This window comes from Malus domestica, chromosome 16, assembly GCF_042453785.1.
Source record: "Malus domestica chromosome 16, GDT2T_hap1".
NCBI classification, from domain to species: domain Eukaryota; kingdom Viridiplantae; phylum Streptophyta; class Magnoliopsida; order Rosales; family Rosaceae; genus Malus; species Malus domestica.
The window spans coordinates 12,977,198-12,991,317 of NC_091676.1; the positions used below are offsets into that span (position 1 = coordinate 12,977,198).

General features: G+C 38.3%; 1 protein-coding gene across 1 annotated transcript; it reads left to right on the forward strand.

Moving 5' to 3' along the window:
• Positions 1–9,272: 9,272 nt before the first annotated feature.
• Positions 9,273–13,932, forward strand: LOC103403745 (ubiquitin-like-specific protease ESD4). Its single transcript, XM_008342579.4, has 9 exons — positions 9,273–10,521; positions 10,736–10,815; positions 10,898–10,991; positions 11,146–11,244; positions 11,897–11,989; positions 12,075–12,194; positions 12,915–13,018; positions 13,116–13,188; positions 13,467–13,932. Exons 1-9 carry the CDS (start codon positions 9,712–9,714, stop codon positions 13,527–13,529), a joined length of 1,536 nt encoding a protein of 511 aa, XP_008340801.3. The 5' UTR covers positions 9,273–9,711; the 3' UTR covers positions 13,530–13,932.
• The last annotated feature ends 188 nt before the right edge of the window (positions 13,933–14,120 follow it).

A 14,120-nucleotide genomic window follows, 5' to 3' on the forward strand; every position in this document is an offset into this window, starting at 1 on the left:
TATACTTTGTTGGCCCGCGAAAGGCAGCCAGGCTATCTCCAACTAGGAATGGTATTGGTACGATTATCTTACCAAAACCCATATACTAATTCCTATACCAATTTTTTGGTATGACAAAATCTATTACTATTATTATGCTAAACTTTTGATATACCAAATTTCGGCATGTCAAATAGTTCGGTTGGTATGGTATGGTAATGGTAATTACCATTTTATTTTGAGCCATTTTTTTGGGCCAAAATTTGATTTTTTTTTTCAACCCAATTCAAGGACAAAACGTGTTTTGACCAATGTCTTTGGATTTCTAAAACTTTTTTATTTAATTATGAGAATTTTATAGAGATTCATTTAAGAAACAAGAAGTAAATAGAACCCAACATCCCTAAAAAAATAGTACAAAGATTCATAAATTTCATCTCTACATTCTTTAAAATTGTACAAAAATTAACTTGATAGACGAAGTCAGGGAGAAAGACATCTCAATTTGATGAAGGAAAAGATGAGATGGATTGCGAAGAGAGAGAGAGAGAGTTGCCAAAACGGGAGCAACATACATGAAGCCGATGGCTAGATGAGTGAAAAGATGAAGAGTCGTAACGCAAGAAGGCTTAGGTCTTTTTATTGGGAAAGTAGAGGTTAGAGAGTGAGATGATTGGATAAATGACTAAAAAAAAATATAAGGTGCATATATAATGATAATAATATCTAATTATATATATAAATGAATAAATAAATGATATAATATTAATAGTAGTGGTACGGTATGGTGTACCACTGGTAATAGTTTTGAATACTGTTTATACCATACTTAGGGTCTCTGTATTTAGATATCGTATAAATACTCGGGGGACTTAAGTGTAAATATGTAATAAATGAATGGGCAAATATGTAATAAGTGAAGAGCCCTTATTCTATAAAAAGACTCTTCACTCTCCTCATTAAGGGAGGTCAATTCCTAAGCCTCCTTACATCCCCTAAGCTCTAAGCTCTCTCAAAGCTCTCACTCTCATATTCAGAGCTCTCTCCCTCAGAAATACAATATTAGTGTGGACGTAGCCCAAACCTTGGGGTGAACCACGATACATCTTGTGTTATTTACATTTCTTGCAGTTTCACGATCAGATTTACGTTGTTCTAAGACCTCTGGTTTTGTGCATCAACATTTGGCGCCATCTGTGGGAATCGATACGAAAAGTTATATCAGTTCTCTTTCATTTTTTTCACCTCCACCATGAATCCGCAGAAACCCAAGAACCCAGAAAACCTTCGCAGACTTTGCAATTTTGAGAAACCATCCAAAAATCCATTTTCCATCTCTCTCTCAACAACACAACTACCACCGCGTCTTTTCATGTCTCTGACTTCTTCCCTTTCCTATCATCTCTCTCTCTAAACAATATAATCAGTTCTAGGTGTAAAGACAGAGAGAGGCCTAGGTTGGAATTTGTGAAAGGATAAGCAAGTAGAAGTAAACCCATCATCTTCTCCGGCAAAAGGAAGAGAAGATGAAAGAGGACTCCTGCACTACTGCCTCCAAGACCCAGGACCCAGGAGGAGCTCGATTGGATTTAGCAGAGTAGCCTCACAGTACTGCCTCTTGCACTCCAGTGGAACCCTCAGTGGACTCCTGCACTCGACCGCCGGCCACCATCACTTTTTTCACCAAAATCTCAACAAGCCACCATCATCCATCTCTCTCTCCCAGCGAGGGATAAAAGTGAAGTCATGAAGGAGCTCGCAAAGACTAAATTGCTGACTCGTAACTCGTTTACGGGCCTTGGCGCAAAAGGTTTGTTGCGACGGTAGAGCTGACGAAGGCCACGGCGGTGATGAGAGGGACCGTGCGGTACCATAGGACGGTACAGAGATTGCAGCAGATGCTCGAGCTCGCCTTGGCGGAGAAACTAGATGAGCTGAACGGGGTCGCTGCCTCCAAGCCAAGACTCGGTGATTCATGACGGATAAGACGAGCTGCTTGCTTCTTGAAGTTCCATGATTTCAAAAAGGCTCCTTGCTTGCCCGAAGCTCGCCTATGACCTCTCTCTCCACCCCTCGCCTAAGGTTGCGGTGAAGGAGGTTATCGAGAAGGTTCTGGCTGGATCCATACGGCCTCATTTCGTTATGGCTAATATTGGAAGTGGGTTTGGTTTGTATGACATTCCCAAGTTTATTTGTTTCAACACACTTCTCGAAATTTGGAAGATGCTATGGTGATATTTTCCATGATCTAAACAAATAAACTACACTGGCATTCTCGTGCTGATGCACAAATCACCTCAACTGCATCATCACAGCCCTTCCACCATCTCAACGGTTGCAGTCCTCAATTCAAGGTATTATTTCAACCGGTGAGACCACACCCCCTCCAAGGCTTCAGTCAGCATTCTCGCTACGAACAGAGTCCAATTCGCAACCACGGAGGGCGGCCAGGAGTGAGGAGGTGGTTGATGTTCTGCCACACGGGGTTGATGATGATGGGTATATGGCTAGGCACTCTCATATGAAGTATTAGCTCAAAGATACACCTGGTCTTGGTGGTTTTACCGATCGAGTCAAGCAAGACTAAAAATGCTCCGAGGAAGTGTGCAACTATTGGGACGGTGCAGATCCCACAAATAAGGAAACGAAACGAGGAGACAATAGTGTCAGCAGCCCACCAACCCCAAGGTCCCCAATTGCTCGACTTGGGCATCGTAGACGCTTAGCTGAGCTTGAAGGCACTAGGCTTGTGGACCACATCCTCGACACCATTCACAGTCAGGCATGTACCAACCGGGATCACATCACGCGACGTCGACAAGTGCGTCCCGTGACTGTCTTTGAACCAAAACAACTTCTCCTGTTTCAAGACGAACCAGCGGCGCCTCCACGTCTTGATATACTCGCCCTCTACTTCTTCCGCACCACCCCCGACGTTCTGTTCAACCAGAGTTTCGACGACAAGGTCGTCACCGTCGCATTGGGATTGGTCACTGTCGTGACACTGGTATTCACTCACATAGGTTGAAATGTGTTGTGGCGCTGATCATCGCCGTCGTGATTATGGGGCTCCACGCGGTTTAAATGTGTTGTAAACCAGCAATGCAGCATAAAGGGCTCCACGCGGTTTAAATGTGCTGTAAACCTGCAATGCAGCAGAAAAAAGGAGAAAAGAAAAGCAGTGGGAACAGAAAAGCAAAAAGAAAAAGGGAAAAGAGAATTGAGAATGGATGGGCACGACCAAAGCAAAAGGGTTTGCAAGCAAAAGGGTTTGCAAGCAAAAGATACCTTACAAAACAAGGTGGACAGAGAATGAGCGGGGAGATCAAGAAAAGCATAAAAAAAAACAAAAAGAAAAGCAGAAAGCAAAAGCAAAGAATAAACACCCCACCAGAATGATGTGGTTTACTTTCCTTATTTTTTTATGATGTAATTTAATTTTCGTATCTTTCGGAGATATCTGTATAAACCCATCAGAAGGTAATAAAAAAAAAACAAAAAACAAAAACAAAACTGCAAAGCCCAAAATAGCACCAACTAGGTGACCAAAAGTACGCCCAGTACTTCTAAATTATACATGAGCACTACTCATGTCAATCAAACATAAACATTCATGAACATCACTCATATCAATCATACATAAACATTCATGAACATCACTCATGTCAACATCCATGAGCATCACTCATGTCAATCAACATAAACATTCATGAGCATCACTCATGGCAATCAGCTTCAAAAGCTTCATTTATAGAGCTCTAGCTTCAAAAGTTTCATTTACAGAGCTTTAGCTTCAAAAGCTTCATTTACAAGAGTTCTAGCTTCAAAAGCTTCATTTACAGAGCTCTAGCTTTAAAACCTTCATTTACAGAGCTCCAGCTTCAAAAGCTTCATTTACAAAAGCTCCAGTTTCAAAGCTTCACTTGCAAAGTTTCACCTACAAAGCTTCAGTGCAGGTATACAAATACCGCCTCCGAACAACCGCCACTTCGGCCCATACATGGATTCAATTTGAAGTCTCTAGCCAACATACTCTATTGAACGAAGACTTAGGGGACTACACTATGTACCATATATTGGACCTCAATTGGGCCTCATGAAAAATACTTGGGGGACTTAGCCCATCACTTATGTATTGAGGAGTGAGCCCTTATTCTATAAAAGGGACTCCCTCACCTTCAACACCATAAGCCGAGCCAACCAAGGCAACATAAGCCACAAGCAGAGCAGCCTCGCAACATGTGCTACTTCTAGTTGAGCATCATTTCACTTTGAGCACCGCTTCATATCAAGTATCAGTTCAAGACGACATCTAGTTACTTCGGCACACACATGGACTGAATTTCAAGTCTCCAGCCAAAAGACACTCTTGACTGAAGACTTGGGGGACTACTATTTATACTATACTTAGGGCCTCCGTATTTAGATCTCGTATAAATACTCGGGGGACTTAAGTGTAAATATGTAATAAAGGAATGGGCAAATATGTAATAAGTGAGGAGCCATTATTCTATAAAATGACTCCTCACTCTTCTCATTAAGGGAGGCCAATTCCTAAGCCTCCTCACATCCCCTAAGCTCTAAGCTCTCTCAAAACTCTCACTCCCTCATAAATACAATATCAGTGTGGACGTAACCCAAACCTTGGGGTGAACCACGATACATCTTGTGTTATTTACATTTCTTGCAGTTTCACGGTCGGATTTACGTTGTTCCAAGACCTCCGGTTTTGTGCATCAACAAATACCACTGGTAATATAAAGTGCATCAGTCAACATGAATTTAGATGTATCGATAAAGAAGTTACACTTAATTTAATTAAGGAAGCAGTTATGTAATTGAGGAAATAACATTTTAGTTAGATTCATATAGGAACAATATTAATTGGAATAGCAGGATTAATTAGATTCATATAGGAACAATATTAATTGGAATAGCATGATTAACCAGAGTACAAGTAGGCACAAAAACATTAGTATACATATATGATGGTAGATGGGATAATCACCAACAAGCAGCAATAGCAACAGCTGAAGTAGACTTAAGTTCAAACTTAGCAGTCATAGGTTGTATTCCAAATTATGTTATGATGATTAATGAATTTAGTAAATATATTAAAGTGAGCATAAGAACAAAAAATTATAATATGAAAGGAGAGTATAAAAATTTATGTATTAGCTTAATGTATATAGGTAAAGTGTTTGATAGATATAATCATAAATTTATGAAGATAGTTACAAGTTACCAAATAAGGATGAGCTTATAAATAAAATTCAAGAAAGTAAATATTTTAGCAAATTCGATTGTAAATTAGGATTTTGGCAAATACGATTAGCAGAAGAATCAATTGAGTGGACAATTTTTACTTGTCCAGAATGACATTTTGAATGGCTAGTTATGCCATTTGGATTTAAAAATGCTCCTTCAATCTTTCAAAGAAAGATGGATCAAATTTTCAAAAAAAATATGATAATTTTTGTAGTGTTTATATAGATGATATTTTAGTACATAGTAAAAATAAAAATGAACATATGAAGCATTTAGAGATAGTATTACAAGAATTTATCAATAATAGAATTGTGATTAGCAAAAATAAAATAGCATTAGAAAAGCAAGATATAGAATTTTTAGGAATGTATATCAAGTCAGGTACAATACAATTACAATATCATATAGCTAAAAAGGTCTTAGAATCTCCAGACAAATTAGAAGATAAGAAACAGTTATAAGAATTTTTAAGATTGTTAAATTATGCAAGAAATTTTATCCCGGATTTAGGAAGAAAAATAGTAGTATTACATAGTAAAACTAGCAAAACAGGACAAAAATATTTTAATAGTGAAGATATTAAATTAGTTTAAAATATAAAAGAAGAAATTACTAAACTTAAGCCATTAACATTACCATTAGATGATAGTTACAAGATAGTTGAAACCGATGTTTCATCACTAGGATGGGCATGTATACTATACCAGAAAAAGCATAAGGAGTATGACGAACAAGTTTGTAGATATTTATCAGGAAAATTTAGTGATGTACAGTCAAGATTACCATCAACAGATTTAGAAATTTTAGGAATAATTAATTCACTTGAAGTATTTTCTTTCTTTTTACATAATGTAGTATTTATGATTAGAACAGATTGTCAAAATATAGTTTCTTATAAAAAAAAGATACATGCTAATAAACAGGTAGCCTGAAGATGAGTTAATTTTGTTGATTCAATTACAATAAATGGTTTTAAACTAATTTTTGAACATATAAAAGGTAATGACAATATATTAGCCGATATCTTATCAAGATTAAATTGTTAAACATATATGGAATATCGTGGACCATCATCCTCAAATAGCACAAAACCACAAGGCAGAATAACACCATTCAGTAGCATAATGATGCATCATCAACCTTCACCATTTAGTGGATTCCAAAATAACATAAGCAGACCATCATCACCACCAGTACCTACTTTCAACTTTAATGGCAATATTGTTGAAGGAATCAGAAATCCAACTCTGAGGTATAAGTCAAAGGTACCAAGACTTTCTGATAGACAACAGGTTCTCTTAAATAATTTTTGAAATATCCAAATCAAGCAGTCAAACATGAGGTTAGGTCATGAAAAATTAATTAGAGCCTTAGAATAAGAGTTTGATAGTTTTATTTTAATTTCCATCAAAGCCAACATCATATTCATTCTCTTGAGCACAACCTTCAAGTCATCTCTAGGAACCATGAGTCATTACTTAGTAAGTTTACCAAAATGAACCAAGAACTCCAATCTCTTATAATGCAACAAAAGGCAAGTGACACCTTGAAAAGAGAATTGAAAATAGTTTTAGAAATTGATCATCATAAAAATAAAGAAAAATAGGTTATTGAACACATAGAATAAGAGGCTAATGAGCCCATAGAAGAAATTAAGATTGAGCTCTTAGAATAAGACACTGAAATGGAGCAGCATCAGCATCTGAGTGACAAAGAAAAACAAGAAAGATATGAAAGTTTTCTTAGAAACATATATTTAGACTTAATATTAGATGATATTTTATTGGAAGAAATTTCAAAAGCAAAATTAAGAATAATGCCACCAGATATGCAAAATAATATCCTGAGCAGAGCATCACAGTTCATGAAGAAATTACAATTACAATTACAATGTGCTTTGTTTCAGTCCATCTTTGATCCAAAACCAGGGACGAATATTATTACAAAGATGTATCCACCATGTCTTTGTGAAAGTACATAGAATTGTATTTGTAAACCAGAGGTTAACATAACTGTGCCCAGGATTAACATGAGAGATTTTAGACCATGTCATTTTAGTTATAAGCATCAGAAAAAGCATAATGTGGTAGAAGTTACCCCTGCCTTACTATTAGAGTTTGGCTATCTTGATAAAATATTCATTAACCGTATTTCCCAACTATAATCATTTCCTGAAAAACTTATAAAAGTAGTAGAAGATTATTTGGAAAAGTGGAAAGAAATTTGCATAAGTTTTATTAGTAGTTATCCAGATTGGTATGTACATATGCATAAGCAGAAAGTTAGGCATATAACTATGATTAATGAAGAGTCATTTAGACTATCCCCTATTTCCTCACATAGGTGGACTCCTTCGTACAAATATATTTTGACATTTAGAGGGATCCAAATGTTTGCCTTATATGAGTTTGAAGATTTTAAGTATGATATGATATTAGTAGCAGAAGAGGAAGATATGTATATTTACAGTAAGTCAAAAGCCAGTAATCAATCATACTTGAAGCCTCAAAATTTCAAAGAAGAAACAACAAAAATGTACTGCAAAGTAAAAGAAGATAGAGAGAGATGCAGAGCTAGTAGAAGGCGATGAACAGTACTAGAATGATTTGACAGAAGAAGAGCTACATAACATTGACAACATGATGGAAGCTTGAAGAGCTGGCAACAAATTAGCAAAAGTAGCATAAGATGAATAACATCATGCAAAATAATGTATTGTAATCAGACAAAAATATCAACATCATTATGGACCCCGCTACAATAATGAAATAATGACATAAGAGTAAAGGGAAATTTTATTTACACCCAACTATCTTATCTTCAAACCCAACTTAAATATTTTTGCCATTAAACTCTCCATTTTGCCCTGACGTTATTTAAAAAGTAAAAATAAATTAAAAGAACATAAACCCACGTATCTGCCCACCATTTTCCGGCGTCTTCTTCACTGACGCCGGCATGAATCTCTTGTTGCCAACACCTATAAACCACCTCCTCTTTCATATTATCTTTCTCCTTTATTTCTCATGCTCTTCAATCATAACGCCGGCATCGGAGGTTCTCACATATTTCTTGCAACCATAACCTTCTTCACCGTACTTAGGACGCTCAGAATCAGAATCATCGTCGCTGCGCTTCTCATAACCACCAGGGCGACGGTACTTCTGCTCCTCGCTCATCCCATAACTGGGCTTCTCATACTCCCCACTTTCCTAGCCCTCATAGCCGGGCCTCCCATAGCTTGGCCTCGGGGGTGGTGGCTCATCTCCATAGCCGGTCCTCCTCAGCGGCTCTTCGTCGTAACCCGGCCTCTCAAACTCAGTCCTCTCATAGCTCGGCCTCTCCTCGCTTTCTGGTGTCTCATAACTGGGCCGCCCATAGCTTGGCCTTCTCGGTGGCTTTTCTCCATAATCGCCTTCTTCACCATAGCTCGGCTTCTCGGCGGCTTATCGCCATAACTAGATTCCTCACCGTAGCTCAGCTTTCGACCATTCCCAGATCCGAATTCAGTTGGCGGTGCTTCAAACTTAGGTTTTCGACCGTACCCAGATCCATATTCGGACTCCGGTGCCTCGTACTCAGGCTTTCTCCCGTACCCATATCCATACTCTGGTTCCGGTGCCTTATACTCGGGCTTTCGACTGTATCCAGATCCATACTCCGTTTCGGTGCCATATAAGGCGGTTGTGATGTTAAAAAAATTTGCATTGAAGTTTCCATGGAGAATCGACGGTGAATCTTCTGATGGGTTTGAGGTGGAAGAGAACCACTGAGTGTGGAAAGAGATTTCAGTTTTGTTTATTTCTTTTTTTTTTCAGTTTTAATCCAAGGGTGAATTAGGAATTTTAAGAAAATATTTTTTGTTTTGAGTGTAGAAAGAGGTTGAATGGATTCCAATTAAATTTCCCAAGAGTAAATAAAGAAAAAAGCTTGGCCCATTATAGACTTTTCATACATAAAATATCTTTTTGATTAAAAATATACAGTGAAATGCCCTTTTTATTAGAACTCCAAAAAAAAAGACCTTATTTATTATTATTTTCTTTTCTTTTTTTTCTCTTCCAACGAACCGCGAAAGCCGAAGCGTTTCTTAAACCCGCACAGCAAAACTGGTCAATGCAGATCCCAACTCAATTTGCATCGAAATTAAAATAGTCTCCAACTAAATTCAAATATTTCAAATAAAAAAATTGGTCTACCCACTTCCGTTCAGGTGAACACTCTGTCTGTCTCCACTGATTCTCTGGTGCGTTTCTAGGGTTTTGTTCCCTTCAAATCTCCAATAAAGACATTCTCTTCCCCCTTTTCCCCTGTTCCTTCTCTACGCAGCTTACCCAAAACCCTAATTTTGGATTCGATTGCGTCACATTTAGGGTTTAAGATTCGCCAGCTGATTGTTTCCCTAACATGGTTTTCGTCAGATGAGGTGTGAATTTCTAGCGTTTTTGAGCTCCGGGTCTGTCAATGGGAGCGCTAACCAGCAATCGTAAGCGAGGGGACGAGTGTTTGAGCTTCAGTTGTGCGCACCCATCTCTGAATTTGCCGAATTTTCAAAGCTCGAAGCGACCCAGATTGTCTCATATGAATCGGAGCCCGATCCGGCTCATTATCTCGTCTAAAAGCCCCGGTTCAAGGCTCTCTCGGTACCCGGATATAAAGCCGCCATTGCCTAGAGTTCACGCCCCTTGCAGAACACAAAAATTCGGGTCCTTTCGCGATTCGAGTTCGAAATCAAGAGGGGTTCCTGGGGAGCGGTCGTGTGACGTAATGGGCAATATACTGAGTTACCATTTGGACAAGGCAAAGAACGATGCCTTTGGTGCATTTCGGTATTCAAGCAAGGACAAGGAGGTGATTGAATCGGATAAGGAGGTTGAAGATGACCGGGTTTCCGAGGATTCGAGCATAGAAGAAGTTGTGGCTATAGAGGAAGACGACAGGGAGGGGCCTTCTGTGGTGGATTATGGGCCGGATTTGGATACGAAGATGGTGGATTGTGGAACTCAGGTTACTCATCCATCGGCTGCTTCAGTGGTTCCAGACTTGCCCACAACTACGAACGCCCCTTTCAAAGTGGATAGTGCAGGGAAGATGTTGGACTCACTGTCGCTGAATCACGAGGCAGGTGTGCCAAGTAAGGCAGCATACAAGCTGTTGATTGAGAGTGTAGAGAGGCGGACGCCGAAATTGAAACATTTGGATTCCCAGATTGACTTCCATTGGAAGAAACGGTCTATGCTTGAATCGCTGCGTCCACAAAAGAAACCAGAGGAGGTGAGTTTTTTTTATCGTTTTGCATTAACTTTCTACCTGTTGTAAACTATAAAATATCATTTTCATTTATTTGGTTATCTGGGGATAAGCTTGGTTTGTAGTTTGAAGTTGTTACCGATTCTGAAGTTAAAAAGCTTGTATCAACCTGTAAGTAATGATTGGGAACGAATTATGTGCTCGAGAGTCTTAATATGCTGTTCCCATTTCTTTTTAGGTTGTGCCTATTGAACCATTTGTCCCTCTTAGAAAGGAGGAAGTGGCCCAGATTGAGCAAGCATTTTCTTCCTCCAACCGGTAGGGATTTATGCATATATATTGGTTCATTTTGAAATTGGTGTGTGGTAAACTCTTAACAGTGTTGGCGTTCCTTCAACAGGAAGAGGGTCTTGGTAACTCATGAGAACTCAAACATAGAGATAACAGGTGAACTTCTGCAGTGCCTTAGACCACGTGCATGGTTGAATGATGAGGTATTATTAGGTTACATGTTTACGTTTTTTTTTGGCAATGACAAAAATTAGTTTCATCATTAGATTTTGTTTTTAATGGTTGATGGGGGACTTATACGGGTTTACAAAACTAGTAATTTATTTTCTTGATAACGTGGACTTTCTTCCTTTTCAGGTCATAAACGTCTACTTTGAATTGCTTAAAGAGAGGGAGAAGAGAGAACCGCAAAAGTTCTTAAAATGTCATTTCTTCAACACATTTTTCTACAAAAAGGTTTGTAATTTGCATGTACTCTTTCTTCTTCCATCTTTTACTCGTGGTTCTCGGCACATATTCGTATATGCATATTCTGTTTAGTTCTCTTTTTTTTTAAGTCAGAAGAGTTTGGGAAATATTTGTTGATGTCATTAGTTTGTCGTCTAGATAAGTGCGTACTGTTATGAGTTATATAAATTCTTATCGCTCCTTGATTTACGAAACTTCCATGAGACAATTTATGTTTGGTGAAGTAGAAAATGTTAATAATTTGTAAAGCTCTAATTCCAGTTTGTTTCAATTGGTCTCATGGTGGTGCAATTTCATTGATCTTTAGGACAAGTCTCGTCTGAGTTGTGGCTGATCTAAAAAATTTGATTTGAAGTTCAGGATAAATCAGCCTGATAAAAGCCTGACCCGATATGCCCCAGTGGTTTCTCTCATTGTTTACGTATATTATATTTTAATCAACTTTCGGCCTGAAGATTGGGCTGGTTGAGAGCTCATTCATGTGCTCATTAGGCTAACCGCAGACAAGGCCTGTCAGCTCAGCCCATTCACACTCCTAGACTCCTAGTAATAATTTGCATAGATTGGGTACCATATTGCTGTCCGATTTAAGATATTGATTTGTTTTATGTGCTCTTATTTACTGAAATTCAATGTGCAGTTGATAAGTGGTAAAGGTGGCTATGATTATAAATCTGTCAGAAGGTGGACTACCCAAAGAAAGCTGGGATACAGCCTCATTGATTGCGACAAAGTAACTTCATTCAAACCTTTTGCCCTGGACCATATGCTCAATTCTACTGAAATTACATTTATTTCATAAGTGGTTTTCTTCTCAGATATTTGTTCCCATCCACAAAGAAATACATTGGTGCTTGGCAGTTATTAACAAGGTGGATCAGAAGTTACAGTATCTTGATTCACTCAAAGGAAGGGATACCCAAGTGATGAGAATATTGGTACGTTTTGTTGTCATCTTTTGTTTGGCTCTTGATAAAATTTATTGATGCATGGTGCTTGCCCTCGTCAACATCTGTTTGATTTTATTTTTTTGTGGTAAGTGGGCGTGGGACATTTACATTTTTTTATAAAACTAAAAGTTTTGCCATTAGTCGGTATGCTATAATTTTCTGCTACTGTTTACTGAACCATCTATATGAATTGTCTGGGTTTTAAAAGTGTATAAAATCATCTTGTTAGCCTTGCCGGAACTTGGGAAGAATATCCCTCCCTGCATTCTTGATGTGTTATGCAATATGCACATAAAATTATTGAATCCAAAGCCATTCTCTACTCAGAAACATTTTTGTCGTCATGCTGTCTGAGCAACCATTTCATCAATTAACTCTTCATTGTAAAAAATGTTAATTGGTGGCAAGTGATATTTAAAGTAATTGTCTAGAAGTTTGAAGGCCGAAAAGTAGTGCAGACAGTACACTTCTCATTTCTTACATAGTCGAACTTAATGATTTCCCAACCAACCCTTTGAATACTATAGTTTATTTGCCTCATTTTGACGGACAAAAGAAAGCCGGATTACTAGGGTCACCTTTTAGTTTATTCATCTTTTTCTTTTTCCTTTTCTCGATTCTTATGGCAGGCCCTCAAAATGGTAGGAAAAGTAGCTAGTTCGTTCAATTAATTGAGTTGCAGCTAACGTTCACTGTGTATGTTGGCAGGCTAAATACTACGTTGATGAAGTGAAGGACAAGAGTGGAAAGGATATCGATTTGAGTGCTTGGGAATTAGAATATGTTGACAACCTTCCTGAGCAGGAGAATGGGTAGGCTAACGTGTGCATGTCTTGACACTTGCTGCAAATAATTTTTATTTTCTTTTGCGAACTCTTTATGATCAATTGTTCTGATCAATTATAATAGGTATGACTGCGGCGTTTTCATGGTTAAATATGCTGACTTTTATAGCAGGGATGTTGGGCTCTGTTTCAAACAGGTAAAGCTCATAGAGATGCTTCTGTTGCTAATTCATATTTATTTGACTGCACATGCATTCAAACCATTAGAATGGGAAATCATAGCGAATAATTCTAGGGGGGAAATCTCGGGAATGGCTCCTCCTGTTTTATTGCTCTTTCCTCTCCTAGTAGTATGCCATAGAATGATGAGCAGTTGGATAGATTTCCATGAAAAACTTGCACTACCAACCATTCCTCGTTGTGCTGAACAACTTTTAATTAGTATGATTCAACCCTGTTTTTATTGTCAATGCAGAAACACATGCCATATTTTCGGTTGAGAACAGCGAAGGAGATCCTAAAATTGAGAGCAGACTGATTGTGTCTACGAAGCTAGCTTTTGACATGCTGTAGTATCAATTAAGAGAGCGATTAGCAACTAATAGATGTTATCAGGAAGTAGGTGTACCAATCAATGTGTACATTTCATTCATATAACGTTAATGCCAGTCACGTGCCAGCTTCGTATTTTTTGAATGATTTGAGAGTTGTCTAGGCGAGGTGAGTCCTGTAAGTCGAGGCTTATCAAAGCACGATGCAGAGAGTTTCAAAAGCTTTCGGTATAACCTGAACACAAGTCCTGGACTGCAAGTTTCCTTTTGGTCCTTGTATCCTGGCCATTTGCCTTCTGTCTGTGATTTAAGTTGGTTTAACAATTGTAAGACAAGTTTCCTAAGGAATATCAAAGTTTCATCTGTTTGGGCCAATATTTTGGCGGTAAACTGTATCTACTAATTGCCCCTAGTGTATTTAGCTTGAATACTTACATGCATCTAATACAATCAGCATCTCGATGGTCAGATGACAATTGTATTAAATATATATTCGCCTCTTCCAAGATTTAGAAATATAAACAAGGCAAGGCACATAGAGTAGCACTCGACCCCCCTCGCGAGGGTCCATCAGCAGT